This window comes from Seriola aureovittata, chromosome 18, assembly GCF_021018895.1.
Source record: "Seriola aureovittata isolate HTS-2021-v1 ecotype China chromosome 18, ASM2101889v1, whole genome shotgun sequence".
Taxonomy (NCBI): Eukaryota; Metazoa; Chordata; class Actinopteri; order Carangiformes; family Carangidae; genus Seriola; species Seriola aureovittata.
In genome coordinates, this window is record NC_079381.1 from 19,988,003 (window position 1) to 20,009,394 (window position 21,392).

At 40.2% G+C, this 21,392-nt stretch overlaps 1 protein-coding gene across 9 annotated transcripts in view; it reads left to right on the forward strand.

Moving 5' to 3' along the window:
• The window catches only part of mast4 (microtubule associated serine/threonine kinase family member 4), a 93,560-nt gene that overhangs the window by 54,802 nt on the left and 17,366 nt on the right, over positions 1-21,392 (forward strand). For 4 of the 9 annotated variants that reach the window (XM_056402990.1, XM_056402995.1, XM_056402997.1 and 1 more), the window contains 13 exons: positions 9,388-9,476; positions 13,785-13,854; positions 14,058-14,078; positions 14,571-14,649; positions 17,094-17,248; positions 17,359-17,434; positions 17,526-17,735; positions 18,333-18,434; positions 18,940-19,072; positions 20,372-20,433; positions 20,556-20,647; positions 20,906-21,114; positions 21,201-21,339. In XM_056402990.1, the coding sequence (XP_056258965.1) occupies positions 9,388-9,476; positions 13,785-13,854; positions 14,058-14,078; positions 14,571-14,649; positions 17,094-17,248; positions 17,359-17,434; positions 17,526-17,735; positions 18,333-18,434; positions 18,940-19,072; positions 20,372-20,433; positions 20,556-20,647; positions 20,906-21,114; positions 21,201-21,339 (1,437 nt within the window). Of the gene's footprint in view, positions 1-9,387; positions 9,477-10,044; positions 10,170-13,784; positions 13,855-14,057; positions 14,079-14,570; positions 14,650-17,093; positions 17,249-17,358; positions 17,435-17,525; positions 17,736-18,332; positions 18,435-18,939; positions 19,073-20,371; positions 20,434-20,555; positions 20,648-20,905; positions 21,115-21,200; positions 21,340-21,392 lie in introns of those variants that run through there. The other 5 variants (XM_056402991.1, XM_056402998.1, XM_056402992.1 and 2 more) reach the window with 5 other exon arrangements.

A 21,392-nucleotide genomic window follows, 5' to 3' on the forward strand; every position in this document is an offset into this window, starting at 1 on the left:
ACAGGCCTGACAAGCCCTTAAAAAGTGTTAACTGGCTTCTGTGTTTCACATCAGTTATCACAGTGGACGAAATATGCTGACCTTTCACAGGATTTACCAACAGATTGGTGCTTGAGCTAATTACTCATCTTCTGTAGTGACAGTTCTCTAGATTACTAATATTGTAATATTTTATACTTAGCACACAGTATTTTCACATCACTACATGCCGTTTTTTCGTTTTGCCAACGTAAAACTAATGTCATTGTTGAAATATTGTTTATTGTTATTTTCCCAAACTACCAGAAAAGGAGTGAGAGGTCAGTAAGAGGACAGTGAGAGACATTTTTTGCCTGTGATGTCAGCATCGCCGCTGACCTCCCTCCTCACGCTGCTCTGTGCAGGTTTGACTTTGAACCATCTGAACCGTCGTTTCTTATGTGGAACGCAGAAACAGAGCAGAGCCATAATTAGAGTGAAGGCTGTCACACCGGCCTGTAGGGAGACGGACTGAGCCACTCTGAGGGAACACACACACACACACACACTCACACACACACACACACACACACACACACACACACACTCTCACACACACACACACACACACACACACACACACACACACACAGACTTTATACTGGGGAAAAATGGCCTCTAATAACACTTTATTACAGAAGAGGAACATGCAGGTAGAGCCAGCAGTTATGTGCCGGTCATGGCGGTGTTCTCCTTTCTCCTCTCCGTGTCTCTTCCTGAGCTTTTGAATCCCTTCCAGGCAGAGCACTTGGCAGGTGATTGGTCTCATCTGCAGCATCGTGATGGTCCTCAGGTCTGACTGTGCACTTCTTTAGTGAAGCTTTCAACCCGTCTCTGGACCGCTGATTTTTCTCTCCTGTTGACTCCTGTTTCTTTTATTTCAAATACTTATATTCAGAAGTTAGTGGCTGTTAGATTCTGTTTGGTTGTAATACTAACAAGACACCTGATTTTAGGTCATCCTAATGACCTGCATAAGATCATATCGGCCTCTTTATTTCTGATTTAATTCATCATTATGCCCTTTATGACTAAAGGACATAAACAGCAAACGCTTTGTCATCACCAGAAAATTCATGTGCAACTCTTTTGATTGTCAATTAATAATTTATCTAAATTTTAAAGGAAAAATGTGACGATTCCAGCTGCTGGAATGGGAGAATTTGCTTCTTTTGCTTGTCGTACATGAAAGTAAATTGGATATCTTCGGGTGTTGGTCTGATGGTCAGACAAAACAAGACATCTGAAAACACCACCTTGGGCTCTGGGAAATTGTGATGGCTGTTTTTTTTTCCCTGTCTTATGATGTTTTCCTGGCTTTTACTGGCTCGCTTGATAAATCAAGAGAAAAATCAGCAGATTGAGATAAATAAAGATAGTTGTTAGTTGCAGCCCTGCATCAAATAATGAGACTTTTTCATTATTTATCATACTAGACACGCCAAGGAGACACCATACTAGATGTGTGTTAATAACAGGGTATATTGGGGTAGGGTATAACAGCTGCACGTAACACATTATCGATAAATTTGTTTGGTTTTTTTTCAATTAATTGATTAATCATTTGGTCAACCAACCAGCAGCCAGGTCTGGACCACAGGGTTTACTGTCTGTAGAGATTAAGACAACCAGCTGATGTTTGGTATTTTTTACAACATGCATCCAGGCAACGTTCATAAAAACCAGCAGGATGATTGCCTCCTGCCTGATCGACCAGATTCACCTGTCTCTGTCGCAGTGTCTCTCTCGCGTGTTACGAATAATTCAGCGTGAGCCAGCAGAATTGGTGGATGAGGAGCTGGACTCGATGTCAGTACTGTGGCGGTACAGTTCGGCTCGAAGCAAAAATGATCTGACAACTTTGTCGTCCGACGGTCGGCACTTCTGACAAATCTGTTCAACCACCTTGAAAGGAAGCATCAGCCAAAGGAAGGTGTTTCCCTCATCTGTATGTCACCAGGTCGTGAAACATAAACATTTAGCATTGAACGACGCACCAGAGCAGTCGATAAAAGCAACAAAGGACGAAAAGAGGTGACAGAGGTGATCACCCTCTGTCCAGCTCAGGACATGGACAGTGTCTGTAGTGCAATATTGTGGTTCATACACTGATCCTCAACTGTATATTTCAACGTGATTGTGTGTTAAAAGGAGGAACACCCGCCCCTTAATCTGAAGCTTGGATAAGACAAAAGTGAAAGTAACATATACTTCATATCTACTCCATCAGTCATGTGATAACAGCAGCCTCAGACAAACAGGGGTTTTTCTTATCGCATGTCTGGAGCTGTGTTGTTGCTGCGCTGTTTGCATGGCTCGACTTTGCTCTCTCTCGTGGAGAACAGTCATTGAATAAAAGTAATCAATGTCTTGGGACTAAGGTTGGATTCTTTGTAAGAAGGTTTATTATGGTTCATCTGGTTTTGAAGATGTTTTGTTCGTAGCCCCTGACAGCTTCTTTTGTAGCTGTACACTGTGCTCCCCACAGGCCGCTGTCAAGAGCCGACCCTAAACTCGCACATACGTGCAGAGCTTGAAAGTCAAATTCATCACTGAACTGACGAAAGACCAGTTCTTGGGTTATGTGTGCAGGAGTTTTCCTTTTCTGAAACTTTTTCTGAAAGGTCAGATTTATCATAATTAAAGCTAATCTATATCAATACTGTTGTAAATTTGTTTTATTATAAACTATATAATGTCCAATCTGCAGATTTCACAGCAACCGTTTGTGTTTAGCTGCTTATCTGCCGATAGTCAATAAGAAAACATGAGTCAAGGATCAAAGGTGATGAAGTTAAGGTGAGGCTCGCATCAAATGAACGAGGCAAGACTGTCGGAGCGGGGAGGGAACAGCTGAGGGAAGAATTCATGCAGTAGCAGAAGAAATCCATGCAAAGGCACAGCATTTCCATTTCAAATAGGTCCTGCTTAATACACTGACCCACCAGACTTTTGGAGGGGTGCCAGTTTGTGAAAGCAGCGAGTGCACAGCAGCATCTGCTGATGATGCAGTACCCCTCTGTCTCACAACCTCCCCCTTCACAGGATGTGAAGTGGTAGATGCCTGTTACATGATATGAAGCATGTTGAGCGAATGGAGCAGGATGAGTGTTTGGGATACAGAACACAGACGCAGTGAGACGGGAAAACAAAAAGTCAGCTGGTATTAGGTGTCATATCCCTGCAACAGTGGAGGCTGTCACCACCTGACCTGGATCACACACTCTGTGCCTTTCAGGATCCTCCTTGGGTTACTTTTTTTTTTTTTTTGTTACTAGAGGACAGAGGAGGACAACGTGTCCTCTCTGCCAGTGTGTTTATGCCGCAGCTGGCTGCAGATGTGCCTGTGCAGAGGAAGTTTGGACCTAAGCAGAGCTGTTGTAGGAGTACTTGTCAGGACTGCACTGGGGGTCGCTTCCTCCTGAACCCTGAAAGCCATCGCTTCTCGTCACCAGGTCTTCACAAGCCCCCTTTGCCTCTCCCTCTTTGGCATGATTTGGAAACAATGTCAGACTCCAGTCTGTGGACAGTGCTGTCCAACTTTAACATGCCACATTTCTTCAGCGGAGCTCGTCTGCGCCGCTCAAAGAGGTAACATTTAAAACAGCCTTATTTTCTTTCCTCTCCTGTGGTTTGTGGCTCTTCAGATGGGCACAACCTGTACAACCTGTGATTTGATACAGAACTCATTTTGTTTCCCACCTAACAGGTAATACGATATATACGTTAATTATAACATGCTCTCTGGAGCAGTGGGTGGCAGGAGGGATGTTTTTCCACGTATTTACAGTAGGTCAGCTGAGCTGTTTTATGAGGCCGACATGAATAAGAAGCTGGGTGTTCCCCTCTTGCCTATTGTGTACTATTTGCTTTGTGAGTGATTGTAGAGTAATTGACTGTTTGTTGTGGAGGAAAACTCCCGTTCTTTACACAGGATGTGAGCTTTCTTACATCACCCCCATTTATTCACAGCTGAAAAGTGGAAATGCGGATTGTTTCTTTTATATTTGTTACTGGTTGTTGTTGTTGTTGTGACACTTTCTGTTCACCACTAAACGTTGTGGTTTCATACCAGAGACCAAATATTCCTAATGTTGCCAAATTTAAAAACATTTTGTGACTCAGAGTCGGTGTATAGCCGCTGGCTTATAGCTAAGCCATTTCATCCCAGTTTTTTGTATATGATGGGGCTACAGTATTGGTAAAGCCCATATAACTGATATTTATTTTTAATCCCTGTCCTGACCTATTTTATAGTACAGAACAGCTTAACATGAAATACTGGCTTTTTGGACAACATGTTTTTTTTTTTTTTCATTTGAAAACTCTGATAGAGATATTGAGATTAAAGATATTAAAGATATTGATAACTGATACAGCCAAGTTTTTTCTGCTTCTGTTTTACGAATAACATGATAAATTAATGTCAGGATGATCAAATAATGAATTGGATTTGAGACGGTTATTGAGATGAGATTGAAAGTTTCATTGCAGATGAACAATGATTATCTAAACTGAAATGAAATCAGCTGCAGCTTTAAGATGCTTTGCATGTAGAGCAGTTTTTTTTACTTCATGCCATTACGGTAATGTCCTCTGTCCCACCCGTTTAATCATAACACTGAATTCATAACGAAGCAGCTGACAGAGTTGTATGAAGTTAAAGTAGAAAAATCTACTGTATATATTCTGTTCTATTGCAATATGTGAACATTTTAGACATTTAAAGATGTAATAACTGTTCTGCAGCCGTTAACCATGTTACCATGAGTTAAATGTGTTATGCACTGTATCTGAAAATGTAAACTCAAACACACAAAACAACAGACTTGACAAAGCTGAGTGTGTGTAAAGCTCTGTAACACTGTACGTGCCCAGATGTAGAAACTGACAGTGGCCTAAAGAAAACAGCTGTCTTCAGTGGCTACAGGAACGATCTGCAGCGCTTTTTACCCAAGCTGTAAGTTTTTAAACACTATTATTAGAGCAGTGTGTGTCGCATGTCTGACTTTGAATTTAGGTTTGTCAGCACAGAGCAAGAATTTATGCGGCATCGCGCTTTGTCATCTCACCTGACAGCTCTGACAAGAGAGCCAAACTCGCAGAAGTAGAAAAGATAAATCATGGCTTTTTGTTGACATGGGTCACGATCAGACGTTTCAGATTCATCAGGATTCAGAGTCGTTGTGAATCAAAGGTGTTTTTATCTATTTTTGCTTCTTTTCTCGCACCCAAAATAGGTGATCGCACTGAAATCTAAGAAATTGTCTTTGACAGATTCAGATTACTTTAGTCAGTAATGTAGGTCAGTGTAAGATATGAAATAACTGTAAAAATGTGAGTAAAGTAAGATGAGTGCTGTATGTAAAGTATCTATAACTTTAATAAAGGTATTTTAAAGTATTTTCAGTCACTGACAAACAGCTGTGAAGCCAGTCTGGTGCAGATTTCATGTGTAATACAACAATGGGTTTGACGAGGTTGAGGGTTTTGCATATAACCGAGACAGTTAAACCTCATATGGATCTGTTCCAGGAATCTCACACATCTGCAGTACAGCATACAACACTGGCCTACTTTCTCCCTATCATCTTCGCCCAGGGCTTCTTTATCCCCCATTTAAACCCCTCGCTATCCCAACACGGTTTTTCCGCTCGCTCAGTCTTCCTGGCCTCTGAGGTGTCTCCGCCAAAGCTCAGCTTAGCATCGAGTGTGACGAAGATGACCCGCGCACCATCACAACCTGTGGCACTTTTCTGCAGAGTAATCCAGACGCAGTCATTTTAATGTCTCCGTGAGTGGCACTCATCTGTCTAATAGGGGTTATGGTGGTACAAACACTGGGGGGTGGGTAGTGAGAGCAACAAGAGGGTTGATTGGGCAGCAGAGTGGCATTCTCTTGGCTTAATCCACAGTGAGAGGGTATAAATAGATCTCGTTAAATCTGATCCTCTTTGACTGAGCACCTGTGTACCAGATATTATTCACTCCCTCCCCACCATGATAAATGATTCATGGCATGTGTCCACACTCCTGATTGCAGGGGTTAGCCCTACAAACCACTCGAGTAAACACGGATGAATGGGATTTCAGTCAAAATAGAGTTTCCCCTCCTGATTTATGGAGATGAGTTTGGATTTCGGTGCGACAATGGGCCAACAACAGGGACTGCACGGAGCTACAAGCAGCTTGGGTTTTTTCAGTCGTCTGTTGCCAGTCATTGTCTGAGCAGGTGTTTCCTGCTGTACGCTTAAAAAGGTGAAGGTAACAGCTGACCCCAGTGCCTTCGGATTTGTTTATAAATTGCACCTGACTGGTTTTCCTCTAGTCAAATCTTGTACAGTTATGTGAGCCTTTGATACAGAGGCTCTTATCTTCTCCACACATGGTGCAAAGTTCCCAATATCCTGCAGGCAAATTATCTTTCTCTGTGATCACGTCCCTTCACACAGAAATGAATCACCTCTGCTCCATCATTTCAATCTTGAATTACTAAATACCAGACATTTGCTCTGCAACTGTAAGCATCATAAAAAATTTGCATCCTCTCATTTACAGTCATAGGAGCGCTGAGCCGTAGTAACCACTGACTGGTTAATATCTCGTCTCTGCTTATTAGTTTGTCATCTATTCATCATCACATTAGACGTTAGCATGTGGCTAATTGCTCAGTCATTTAGCAGAAGACTTCCCGTCTCCTCTGATATTTCTGGTGTCATTGTTCAATCCATGCATCAAATTTGTGGGAAATTGCCCGTCAATAATCAACATCAACATGAGTGCCAACATCATCCATAAACCCCTCGTGTGTCACTTCTTCTGCACTGACCCCTCCCAACACTTGTTGAGTAAGTGTTGGTTAACATCGTGGTCTTCAGTGCTTTAAAGCTAAATGTTAAGTAATCAGGACACAACAAATCAGTTCCAGACGGGTCGAATTTGAGTATTTGGCTGTTAAACGTTCACACAACCCAGGACTATTCAATAACTTGTAGGTCTCTTCAAATCTTGGTTCTTTTCCAATAAATGAGTTAACCTGAATATGCTTTTGGTGAAGGAACGTTAGTTGAAGTGTGAGTGAGTGAAGATCTGCTGGAGTTGCATCACACATGAGTTTGTTTCCCAAACACCAAGGTTTTGATTCACTGACACTAAAGATTTTAAATGCAGCAGCTTTTTGGGGATATGAAAAAACAAACAAGCTAACACCTGATTGATGAAGCAAAATGTCTTTCACCTATCGGAGGTCACGTCCAATCTTCATGTCGTACTGCAGTAACTGTGATCATCACTTTCTGAGTCGTTGATCACATCAACATCCAAGTCCTGATTACAACTGGGAAAACCGTCGCTCCTGAAAACTCTGATATGACCGACTTGGCTCTATATAATATGCAAGAGCCTGAAAACCAAACAAACATGTCTTACATCAGCCAAAGCACGTATTCAGGGTAATTAAGCCCAAATGTAATGGCTATATTATCAATGGACATCATTATGCACAGCTCTTGTAAAACCTTGCCTTGGTCCTCACTCTTGCTGATGTGACATGGCAGTGAGGCACCTGTAGGAGCTGCTCTGCAGCAGCGTTGACAGAGAGATGAAAGCCGCCTGCGCACGCATTTCTGCATCATTGCAGAAGCCCATGTGCATTTTATCGTCCTGTTTGATCAATGCTGCATCACACAGACAGGAGAGCTGAAACTGTGACCAATTTCCTCCCTTTCTCCCTCTCCTATTCTCTCTTTGTGGTGGTTTTGTATCTCCGTCACTGGCGGACTGAGGGACTGTCCTGTGGTCATGCAGCGCTGTGCTCTACATCTTTTTAGCTCTCAGTTTATATATTTATCAAACTGAGAGAAAACCAGAGAATACATTTGTTTTTTGTGTTGTTTGTATTATGCACCAGATTGAAATCATTATTGAATAACATCTTAAAAATTCAGTTGGAAATGGTTCAGTTCTCTGAGGAGGTTATGTAAGTGGATGTCATTGAGTCTCTGACCTTGAAGTGAATTCATGCTCTTCAGGCGGTCTGCGTTTTCACTGACAGCCTCTAATTTGAAAGTATAAACCCAAGACTAATCGGGACATTGAACACTGAAGCCGCTTTTACGCCGAAATATTTGATTTTTCTCTCAAGGTTAAAAACTGGGCTCCATTTATGAGTCACATGTTGTTGATCACAGTGGCTCCTCGTGAGTCACACTCCTGTATTAACATGGCAAACCAACATCAAAGCATTTTGAATGCTGTACAAAGAACCTGCTTTTTTCAGTGACTGACCCAAGACTTTCTTTATGTTGCTGTATGTACCAATATTCTCTGTCGACTCCAGGGCTGTAGCTTCGTCTGTATCAGGGAACGTATATATTATCTTGTTATAAATGTAATAAAATACTCTGTTTATACGTGTAACTGAGTGTTTGTAATAAGTGAAATTGGGTTTTGCTTTAATGAAACTCGACAGATGATGCGTTTCTCTCCTAAATAAAAGCGACATTCAAGATTGACAGCACATCTTTAATAATGATTCTGCAGAATCTGTTTTTTATTTTTCATGGAGGAATAAATGAACTGAAGTGATGATGATAATAATAATTTTGTTGTTGACACAAACGTGTTGAGAAGATACTGAACAAGGAGAAGCCATATTAATAATCTAAATTTTCTTTAAGCAACTGAATACATGATTTTAAAATGTAACCACTAATGAATATTTTTAGTTGATATAACACTGAATTCATTGGATTAGATTTTTTTTTTACTTTGAGAACCATCTGTCTGAATTTTCAGGAAGGTAATCTCATGTTTTGCAATTACAAAAACTTTTTTCTTTTGTTTTGTTTTTTTCTTTTGTTTTGTTTTTTTTCTCCTTTTGTTTACTTTTGTTTTGTTTTCTTTTGTTTTGTTTTCCCAAATTCAGGAAAAAAATTAAACTGTTCATCATCCATTGTTTGTTCGGGGCCAAACTAGTCTATCGACCGACTTCGCCGTCATGAAGACTTGCTCCTGCGTGGTTAAAAACACTCAATATCAGCTTTTCAAAGTTGTAATTATCTTGTAGAAATTTGACAAAGGGGAATTCAAACCACATAAATTCAGAGAGAGGATCTTCCAAGTATCCAGTAGTGGTTAAATGTCAAAGTTAGGTATTAAGTTGTTTCTGAAATTCAAATTATTATGGCCTCTCTTTGCTTCCATAGTACTGCTGGTTCCTATAAGACCCAACATTTCCTGAATCTAAGCCTCTCTGTTACAATAGTCTAGTAAATATATTTCAAAGTCATTTGTTATCACTAAGGAAATATGTGAAAGTAGTTTCTTTGTCCATTGTCCTGCCTAACATTTGCCTCTGTGGTTTCACAGCTGCAGAACGAGCAACAGAAAAAGCCTGATAGGAAGCGGCCAGTCTTCAGGTTTACCACGACCTCACTCCCCTCTCTCATCTCTCACAGGTAAGCACATGTACAGTGTATGTGGATGTCTGTTAAAGTGTATTCCCTGTTTCATTGCCCCACACATAGACATTGGTGCAAAGAGGGGGAGCCAAGAATGCAGTCCATTGTGTAATGCAAAAAAAAATCACAAGATACACAGTCTTTGCAACAGCATATGCCTGAATGATTCTCCCCAGTTTCCTTCTACATAGCTTTAAACCTCATAGCAGCAATACTGATATTATCACACATTGAATGCTGTTGACTGACCCTAACAACAGAGGGTGCGGAGGCTTGTCTGGCACAGAAAGCAATGAGAGAAATCAAAGCACTAAAAAGTAATCATTAAATGTTTATTGTCCTTCTTTTCGTGAGGTCAGCTCTGTGGTGTTTGGGTGAGAATTTAACTGTACAGCTTGGAGCCAAAAAGCAGTGACTGTGCTGGGTGAGGAAGTGGTGGCCTGCAGAGAGGAAATGCACAGGAGCAGAGGGAGGGGAGGCCTAATTTACCACAGGGCGTTTTATTTCCTGGCATTGGTCAGCAAAAGCACAGCCGCAACTCGCAATGTTTAGTCTGTACCTCGACCCAACGAAGGGGTCCGGTTTTTAAGATGGACTCGGAGTCAGACAGGTTCAATGTTCTCGCCAACGAGTGTGTTCAGCTCTGGGATGACCTAACACTGTGGCTCAGGCGTAATATTGGTACCAAAGGTAAGAAAAAGATCCTTTCAGTCCCATTTGCAGTGGTCATGTAACTGGGTGCACTGACGTAATCACTTGTGACGCACAATAATTGAGCAGGTTTCTAAACAGATCTGATGTTTTTCCTCTGAATTCTGGTTTTCTGCTGCGTAGTTGTTCTGCAGCAGACCATGATTGTGAATAATTGTGATTTAACTTATATCTTCCCATTTTCCATAATCTTCCTCTCAGACAATGTTCATGTAGACTATATGTTTTGTCTGCTCAGGTGCCGTCCAACTTCCATAGGCGTAGGTTATCATCTGTAATTGGGTGTAATCAACATTACAGTGCAATTACATAGATGGGATTCATGACGAACAAGATTCAGTGGCTCTGTCATTGTCTCCCGGTATGAAAAAGGCTCGTCCTTATCATCACAGTAGGCGGTGGCGTCGTAGCTTCTGGTTAATTAACTGTTTGGTCCCTGCCTTACTGAGGGATGTAATTATGCTTGATTAATGCAGGACCATAGGTTTGTTTTAACACTATGGATGAGAAACACAAAGGCTAATTGATGCCTTTCAGAAAGTCCCTACAGTACAATATGTTCGGTGGCCCGAAGCCTCTATTTTCAACAAGGTAATACAGTATGTGGACATTACTGATGTAGGTAAACGGGGGGGAGTCCTGGGTGGTTATTAGGGGAAATGGTGCAGATACTTCAGGTGTAAGAGAGCCTCTGGTCTATGATTTATTATTTTCTATTTGCTGTTATATTTTCTGTTTTTTTTCTTGTTTGCATTTGCGTTTACAGATGGCAAATACAGCCCCTTTCAGACATGCACGTCTTCACATTAATCCAATGGCAATTTCATATGTCTGGCTCAAGTCTGAATAAGCGCCTGAGTCACTTTTACATAAGTCGAGACGGCAACCTTAAGTTCAACCTAGGGACATTTCCATAACACTTTCAACCAGGCGTAAGTCTTAAGTCAATGCTGTTGGGTTGAGATAAAGGCTGCAGCAGCACAAGGTGAAACATGCACAGAGAGATAGAAATGTGCATCTGGTAATGTTGCCACTTTTAAGATCATTGCACAAAGGAAAAAAAAAAAAAAAAACAGGTTAAACACCCTCAAAAGGCCACGTTAAGTTGTGGAGAAGATTCTTCTCATGTCAGATCAGTCTGTAAAAACTTAAATTCAAAACAAAACAAAACATCTGTAATTTCCATTCGTATCAGCTGCATGTGTGACTAAATGAATGTCTGGCAAACACACAGCATGTGAGCTAATAGGAAATATAAGAGAGTCCCAAGTTAACATCCTGTCATTCAGTGCTTATGCATTATGCTAAAAATAAAAATGATTAAAAGACAGGCAGCAGGATTTGCTCTATAATAACGTTAAATGATGAAAATTATGTGAAAATGTTTTAGTGGATTCACAGTGAGAGGAGGGGCCGAGTGTCCTGAGGTAAAATAAGTTTTAAAATCCGTCAGTGACGCAGCCTGTGGAAGAACAATGTTAACTCACCCCTGTTCTGTCTGTGACAAATATTGTGTGAGCACTCTGCTTTTCATTAATTAAATATCGTGTTTTAATGAAGCCTTAACGAACATTAATATTAAACTCATCGATGTCTGCATGACAGATGAGCCAGCGATGTTATGTATTACATTTCTGGGGGGAAAAAAAAAACTGGCTTCTTTCAGCAACATAACAAAGTCAGGATATGCTCCTTTTTATCCAGTTCAGATGCCAAAAGCCTTGTACATGTGCTTTTCTGTTGCCTAACTGTGACAGCATGACGGATCCAAAACGCAGATGCCAGAGTCCTCACAAGATCTGAGAAGTTTGATCATCAAGTTTGACCTGATTTCTTTGCATTGGCTCCCAAGATGAGACAAGCGAGGAGTTGATTTCACAATCCTCCTGATTTACATGGTTTTAAAGGGATTGGCTCCTTCCTACATCTCCTGTCTTATTACTCTGAATGCTCCATCATGTGCTTTACATTGTCTTGATGCAGATTTATTTAGATTCAGGAGAATTCAGGAGAAATGCTCTTGAGATTTTCAAATTGAGGCTTAAAACATCATTTTTCTCTCCTAGTTTCACTTGGTAAACATTCAGCTAATTTCTACTTTGATAACTGCTTACCTCAATTCTCTTAATGAACTTTTTTAAAGGCCTGACATCAGTCCTGTTATTATATTAGCATTCCTGCCTGCGTATCCGGGATTCTGCCTTTGTATGTATGTATTTTTACATGCGACGCCTCACAGTTGTGTGCCTGATGTTATATTTTAACCTGCAAAGCGTGCAGATGCTCTTTGTGCACTTTAAATGAAATGAATCGAAGTTGAACTGCACATAAAAGTCCTGCCCTATTTCTCTAACACTTGCATTTTTATAACAACATCAAGGCAGGTTGGATAAGTTGTGTACCTGTCGAGCTTTTCTCGGTGTACAGCAATCACATTTGCAAAGCAAATCACCGGCTCTCAGAAGCTCAACCATTTAAGATCAGTACAGAGAGAGTATTAAACTACACTGTGCGCTGCCACCAGGCATCACATGTTTGACATTCAGAGACATTTTTTGCATGCAACCAAGCGGCTTTTAAAAACAACTCTGTCAAATCGTGCTGTTTTATGGTTACTGGCGAGTGCGTGAGGTGAGAGATGACATTTGACATTAAGCCAAACAGGCAGTGTGCTTAGCTGAAAAAAAGTCCACAACAATGTGCATTCAGGGGAAATGCTGTTGGTGAAAATGATCCTTCAGAATGAGCTGTGGGTGTATTTAGTTTGCCTGGTCGCTGACCTTGTTCCAAACTCTCATGAAACCAGAGCACAGTAGTATGTGTCACTTGCAAGACATCAAGAGCTTGTAACTTACTTACCGCTGTTAGTAAACTCCTCGTTAATGTCGAGGTCTTTAAAAGACAGTTTAAAGTTTTTAATCCTCAGTGTGGGGTCAACAATTCTATTAAAAATAGATGTTTGTTTTGGAAAAAATGTTACTCTAAATACAAAGTTTTATGTCTTGCTTTTGGTTTTAGAGCTGAAACATTGAGTTAATTACTTCACAGACAGAAAAACAACTATTTTGATAATCAGTTAATCGTTTAAAATCATTTTTTCACTCTTGGATGTATGTGATAATAAACTGAATATCTTGGTTCTGAGCTGTTTTTGATGGCATCACTTTAAGTTTTAGGAAATCATGATGAACACAAGCATTAACGATTAACTGATTAATCAAGAAAGTACTCTGACGATTAATAGATAATGAATATGATCATTTCCTAGTAGGTTTTCATTCAACTTCCTGTAAATAAAAATGAACAATTAGTATTAAATGTCACTTGAGCTTGGACTGGCTGTAGCTCCCCGTCACCTGCACCGTAATAATCAAGAATAAATTATTTTAAATACAGTTTTATCTTACAAGGAAGTTAAACTGACCAGCCATTATTTACTTGTGTGTTATTTATTCAGGAACTTCACTATTTAAAATGTATTCTGTTGTATTTCCTGTAAAAATGTAAAATTGGGATCAAGTCTGATTGATTTTTTTTTTTTTTTTAGTTGTTGCCCTCTTTTAAAAAAATTTTTTTTATCTCCATTTCTTGCAGGAACAAGCCCACAAGACAGTCCCAGAAATTTCTCTCCCAGTGCCTCTGCTCATTTTTCCTTTGCACGAAGGTAAAACACAAACATGGATATTTACTATATATGTCAATTTGCAGCCACACAGATCAGCCAGTAAATATGTAAATAGCACAAGTCTAAATATTGAGCTTCTTAAGTCTATCTATGTTTTCAAAAGCAGCATCAATAACGTATTTATTTTAAATCATTTCTCATCATAATATCATGTAATTGTGTATTTTTATTATAATCCACAGTCATTGCCACAGAGCAGACAGGTAACTTCATGTCAGGCTTATGTTTGACCTTAAATTTTCATCACCCCACATTTGTGACGTACACTTCAGAGTCCATACCCCCCTTCATTAGTTTGTCTCAGCATGACTCTGAAGTTTTATTTTACATCGTTTTTTCATCTAGTTTCACTTCTACATTTAGTCGCTTTATTGTTTCTCTAACTTCAGATTTTTCTGTGTAGTGTAACTAAAAAACTTCATGTTGAACATTATCATCATCTGTCATCAAGAACCATGTGATCATTAGGATTGTAGAAGTTATGTCATTTTTTGAAGACAAACATGGAAATTTATCATATTTCATGTTTCTGAAGTTAATTTTGCAGATTTGTCTCTTAGCAAAGACAAATTCTTCTCCCCGACTAGTATCGTAAAAAACTAGAAATGTATGTTTTTAATCCATTGTTCATTCATGGGTTCAGTTGGACCTCGAAGAGTGACTGTTCTCTGTGTGTCTATGCTGTTGTGTGACAGGACTGATGGTCGCCGCTGGTCGTTGGCGTCGCTTCCCTCCTCTGGATATGGAACCAACACGCCCAGCTCCACCGTCTCTGTAAGCACCATGCACTCACCCAGTCTGACACGACTGGCCTCAAGAAACACAGCACCTCAAACTAAACTGAAGACATCAACATAACAGAGTAGTGAACAGGAAAGCCGAGATTTTCTGATATTTTTCTGATATTTTCTATTAATTAAACTTCAGACCTGTTCCACTCAACCACATCTTGTTTCATACTACGTAGACCACAAAGTTATGTTTCCACATTTCCACAATTGGATATTACACAGATGTTATAAGATTCAAAAGACTGACACGAGGAGCTGTTTCACAGCGTTTAAGGTCTTAAGCGTAAAGGTTATATAACTAAAACAAAAAACAACTAGACTTATGATATATATTTTATTGAGTTGTCCCAAATGTTTCCATCAATTTTCAAACTAGAGAAATCTGTAATTTTAATCAAGATAACGCTTCTTGTCATTTGGTCATCCGTCAATGGCGTCATATCGCCGTCGCACATGCATGTCAAAATTGACTTTTTATCCAGTTTTAAGCCACATTTTTAAGATACACTTTTTAGATCTTTATATGTATTTTATCTGGATAAAGGATTTTAGTCATCAGGCGTCTGGATTTTTAAGTTAACAGAGGAACGAGCTGGGCAAACGTCTCCCAGCCCCTCTGTGTCGTCCTGTGTCTTTTTAGCATGAAACTGTTTTTACCGGATTTTGTTTGTTTTTGGGGAAGAGGAGATCTCTGTGGATAATTTGGTTGCCAGTAAAAACCTCACTAATTGACACTGGAGAAGCTAATTTCAATGACGGGAAAGATCCCACGCGACTGAATTACGTCACCAAACTCCATACTTTGTTTTTGTTTTTTGATTGAAAGACCCCATAGCGGCAGAAAATTACATTTTATCTGTTTAAAATAATCATGTGATATGTGGGAGACTCTTTTCACCAACTGTTTGACTGATGTGAGGCGATCACCTAGACTCTGTTTATGCAGGAAAAAAGACACGCCACATACTCAATTCTGTGTGCAGACACTGGTGTGCAAACAGTGAGCATATTAATGAGACAACACCAAAGTGGTGGAATCAACAGTCGCCAAACTTTAACTTGTTGCAGTTAATTATGTAAATTGAAATTAAGAAAAACCAGCTCTTGTGATTTGAAAATTGCAAATTTGAAATTGTGATTTCAATATAAAAACATGATTAAACTCAAATTCAAATTTAAGTCGCCCTGAGGGACCAATGAGAAAGCGAAGTTAAAATGATTTTAAAGTGGAATTGAGTGTTTCTCACACTTCACACATGTGACTGGCTCACTGTAGTGACTAGTCTCCTCTGAGGCTGCATGCGGAGAGACTTTGTGAACAAACACTTTGTACGAGAAGCCAGAGATTTGTTCCAGAGAAAACATGGCTGACAAGTCGGCACACCAACAAACACATACTCACACATTGCCCCTGTTTCGCCCTCTCTCTCATTGTGTCTACTTCCTCTGTCTGCATCGCTCCCTCTCTCTCTCTCTCTCTGTAACTCTGACGCTGAAAGAAAACAATTGTATTCAAATATATCAGCATAATCACTTTTAGGAACCCGACGGAGCCCGCGCATACAACACATGTGCACACACTTAACACACATTTACAGGAAGCCTGATGCAGATTGGAAATTACCCGTATTGATGTTGTGTTTTTGTTTTGTGTGATGTCTGGGCATCTTGTACATTTCCTGCCATTCACACTGTCATATCGAAGGAAGCATGTTCCTGTTTCTCCAATAAAATATTAGTCATGAGTCATAGCAAACGCACTAATGGTTTTTTGGTATATGGTAATTTGTGTCAAATTGTGTCACAGTTTCATGTGTTACCATGAATCCTTATAACACATGGTTATTTAAGAGGCTTTAGAGGAATAATGTTATAATTTGAGAAATATGCTTGTTCACTTTCTTGCCAATTGATAACACTCTAACATCGTACGCTAAAGATAAAGCTCCAGCCAGCAGCTGATAAACTTAGCCTTGCCTAGCTTAGCATAAAGACATACGGCATAAGTTTGACAATCTCCTTATCAGCAATTTCAAACTAACACATTATGTCTTGTTGAATCTGTCCAAAAACAGCTGAACACCTTTTTCGCTAGCTGTTTCCCCACCACTTCCAGACTATATGCTAAGCTAACATACCCGTCTCTGGGCTGCAGCTTCATATTTCATTCACAGACATGAGAGTGGTATCAATCTTCTCATCAAACTTTTGGCAAGAAAATTACAACATGTATTTCCCCCAAAATGCTAAACTAATTTCCTTTAGATTTGGCAGATACTGTAGGGAAACGCATACAGGACTTTCTGTTAGCATGTGTTTGTGTGTTTTTTTTATGTTTTTTTTTAACCCACATACAAAAAAAAAAAAATTGCCATCTCTTTTTTTTTTTTTCTTTTCATGTTGAATATATATTTGTTTCATTTCCAGTCATCCTGTTCATCACAGGAGAAGCTGCACCAGCTGCCCTTCCAGCCTACGCCTGATGAACTGCACTTCCTCTCCAAGCACTTCTGCACTGAGAGTATCTCCGGGGACGAGTGCCGCAGAGCGACGGCCATGCGACCCCGCTCCCGCAGTCTCAGGTATTAGCTTACCCCTAAAAAAAAATTAGCATTATGTCATGTGATCCATGTGGTAATGCATTAACACTGGTGCTGCTCAGACTCTGATTTTATTGTCACTTGTTTTTCAGCCCTGGAAGATCTCCATCATGTTACGACCATGAGATTATTATGATGAATCACGTCTACAAGGAGCGATTTCCGAAGGTAAAGCCTCACAATAAGTTTTCCCTCGCCGTGTCTGGTCATTAATTATCTTACGCTTTTACCAAACTTGTACCTCGCTTTCTTACTGCAGGCCACAGCTCAGATGGAGGAAAGGATTCAGGAGATCATCCGCAGTAACTCTCCGGAGACCGTCCTCCCTTTGGCAGATGGTGTGCTCGGCTTTGCCCACCACCAGATAATTGAACTGGCCCGTGACTGTCTGGAGAAGAGCCGGCTAGGACTCATCACCTCCAGCTACTTCTGCGAGCTCACTGACAAGCTGGAGAGGCTTGTTCAGGAGGTGAGCACGTCTTCAATTATCGTCATGGAGGAGAGGCTTTTGGAAGACACCTCGCATGCCTCAGTTTTTCTCTGCGGAGAAATTGCACATCATGTATCACTTTTACGTTTGAGTCACAATACCCAGTATCTGGTTTCCTGAAAAATATATACACTCAGTGATCTTTCACAAATCCATTTAACAACACTTGACTGCCTGTCTGAAGGTATTTCAAGAATCCTCCAAAAAATCTGATAATAGAATTATTCAAATAATTTTCAAGTAAAAATGAGAGAAAGTCGTTTTCACTTAAATTGCAGCTGTATTTCCTAATTCAGATAACGAGAAATAACACATCCTTGCTTTTTTTTTTGTAGAACACAAGCAGAATTTTAACATGTGATTTATTATTATTGGCTTGAGCAAGAAAATATGAGCAAGGAAACCTTAAAAACTTTCACTTTCACTTTTTTCTTGTGTAGTGGGTGAGGTTATTTTTTCATCCAGGTAATTAGACAAAATCTTTGTGCTGCCTCTTGTCTATACTTAACTTTGACCAATCCTTGATAACATGTGAACTGCTGACATCCCGTATCTTCTCTGGTTGGTCGTGTGTAGTCCACGGAGAGATCAGAAAGCGAGGAGGTAAACTTCATCAGAGAGCTGGTGAAGAAGATCCTCATCGTCATCGCCCGACCTGCTCGACTGCTCGAATGTCTGGTACGTGTCACATCACCAAACTGCAACCTAAAACGTGTTTAACCCTTTCATTTACTTTCAGTCAGTTTCATTACTTTTGGCTTTACATTTTGGCCAGGTCATGATTCTCAAGAGAGTTTGTGGTTAAATAAAGATGTTTCAACAATAGCAACGTATCAAATGACAGTGTGAAATGTGAAAGAGGTCACTCATAGTGATGAACCCGCAGGGAATTATCCCCTGATTCTGCAGCTCTCCTCAGCTTTAAAGAGCTTTATAGTGAGGTTCAGCTCGCCCACTACTTTCCTGCTCTGGTTCACACCAAATGTTTCCCTCTGGAGTTGGTAGAGACCAAAAACAGAGGTAAACGAGAGTGAATGTCAGTGTCCACTGTCCCACTGAGACGTATAAAAAGCATGCATGAGTATGTCTGAAACCTCCAGAAATTTAAAAACATTGTTAAAACATTGTCATCTTAAACTATGTTCACATCAGCATTAACTAAAGTGTGCTGCTGTGTCTTCAGGAGTTTGACCCGGAGGAGTTTTATCACCTTCTGGAGGCCGCCGAAGGACACGCTAAAGAGGGCCAGGGCATCAAAACGGACATCCCTCGTTACATCATCAGCCAGCTGGGACTCACACGAGATCCTCTGGAAGGTACAGGAAGGACTCATCATCAGTCATAATAAAAAACAAACTGAGCTGTTAGCACTCTCCAAGGCACTGACAAATAGCATTTGGTAATTATTAAATATTGGGAAAACTTCTGTTATTCCACTATTAACGCTGATAATTGATCACGATATTCCAATTTAATGTAAAGCATTACAGTTCCTGCATCGACACTAACATGACAACAAATTGAATACATGGGAACTGTTGTGGTGAGGCTGTGAAGGAATGAAAGAGCAGCGCTGTGGAGGGAACTGAAAGACAAAAAGACACTCTTGACTAATGTCCTATACTGAACAGACTGTCTTTTTAATGACCCTCTGTCTCTCCAGATTCAGTAACCAACAACATTCATTATGACTAATTAGAAAGGAATGGCCTCCCCACAGACCTTATACAGATCCACACAGGCTGGCTCATCAGCCCGATCTCTCCATTCATCTCCCCTGAGTGTCTCCTGTGTTTCGTTTTGCCCGGTGCCTCTTGTGCCTGAAGCAAACCTACGAGGAAGGACAGATGTTAAATAGCAGTGGAAATGTGTTTACAGGCTCTCAAGAGACGAGACACCCCCCCACCCACCCCCCCACCCCCCGTGAAATTACACACATGGACTTTGGCATCGTTGCACACAAACACACACAAACCAAAAAACCATAAAAGATGCAAGGTGGTTTATAATGAGCACTTGTTCTGGAGTGGTGATTTTCAAAATGAGTGTTGGACATGTGTTTGTGTTGCTGCATCTGATTTCCGCCTCATTTATTCTCAATTCAGATTATCTTGGAGTCAGCACCTCAGACTTAATAGGTGAATAAAGGCTAAAGGCTGCAGTTTTTTGTTTTGTTAATACGTTCCGATTTCTCAGCGTTTACGTTTCCTTTGTCTCCAAAACTTCACTGCAGAACAGGCTCGTAGGCTTCACATGAAGCCAACTATTTCTTTTTTATCTCTAAAATTATTCAATGACAGTGTTTTATTCCCTCATCTATTTTATTTAATCATTTAGTGTTTTGTATTTGTGTTTTTAAGATATTTTATTTGTTTTTTTGTTTTTTTATGTTTTTTAATCTATTGTTTTTTTTTTTTTATTACATTTTCATTATTTTTTATTTTTCATGCGCATTAGTCTCCACTTGTTTTCCAGTTTATATACAGTATGTACTGTATCTTATTGTCAGCTTCTCACTCACCTAACCTGTGCAATAGGTGTTATATAAATAAAGTTTGATTGATAAACTGAATGTTTGCTTTTTATAAAATATATTTTTTCGGTTTCCTCTGTAGAAATTGCTCAGCTGACCGGCTGTGACAGCGGGATTGCAGAAACCCCAGAGACAGACGACTCTGTAAGCGCACAGAAACTGATTATTGCATTGATCTACTCCATCTTTACTGCAGGCGTAGCAGTGAAATACAGATTTTTATCTTTTTGATTTGTTTTAGTGTTTGTCTCTCCTCTTGCCCTCAGTCTCAGAGCCTGAGCACAGCCCTGCGGTGCCGGCGAAAACCCTGTGAGCTGGACTTTGAGATGACAAAACTCATCAGCAATGGAGCCTACGGGTAAGGACATCTTATTCTAAACAAGATTATCTAATCTGTGATAGCAGATGGCTTGTTATTGCAACAACAAAGAAAAAAGACCAACAATTTTGAAGGGATTCTGTTTTTATTTCCCTCCCTATTTCCACCAGATGTTAATTACAATAGTTAATAAAAGAGATTTGATGATGATGTGCTACATTTTACAACTCATTCTTAAAAGTGGACTTTGTTCTAATCAATTCTTCCCCCTCCTGACTTAAACCTTTTATTATGCAGAGCTGTTTATCTGGTTCGGCACAAGGAAACTAAGCAGCGGTTCGCCATGAAAAAGATCAACAAGCAGAACCTGATTTTGAGGAACCAGATACAACAGGCCTTTGTGGAGAGAGACATCCTCACCTTTGCTGAGAACCCTTTTGTGGTGTCCATGTACTGCTCCTTTGAGACCCGGCGGCACCTGTGCATGGTTATGGAATATGTCGAAGGTCAGGGTCGGGCCGGGTTTTTTGAAAGCTGTTTACTCTCTCTAATCTCAAGCACATCTGTAACTTCACTCCATTGATCTTTACAGGGGGAGACTGTGCCACCCTACTGAAGAACATGGGTCCTCTGCCTGTGGATATGGCCAGGATGTACTTTGCAGAGACAGTGCTGGCTCTGGAGTATCTCCACAACTATGGCATTGTCCACAGGGACCTCAAACCAGACAAGTGAGACCTCACACGGCCACGACAATACAAATGTTTATGTCCTTATTCTTTTG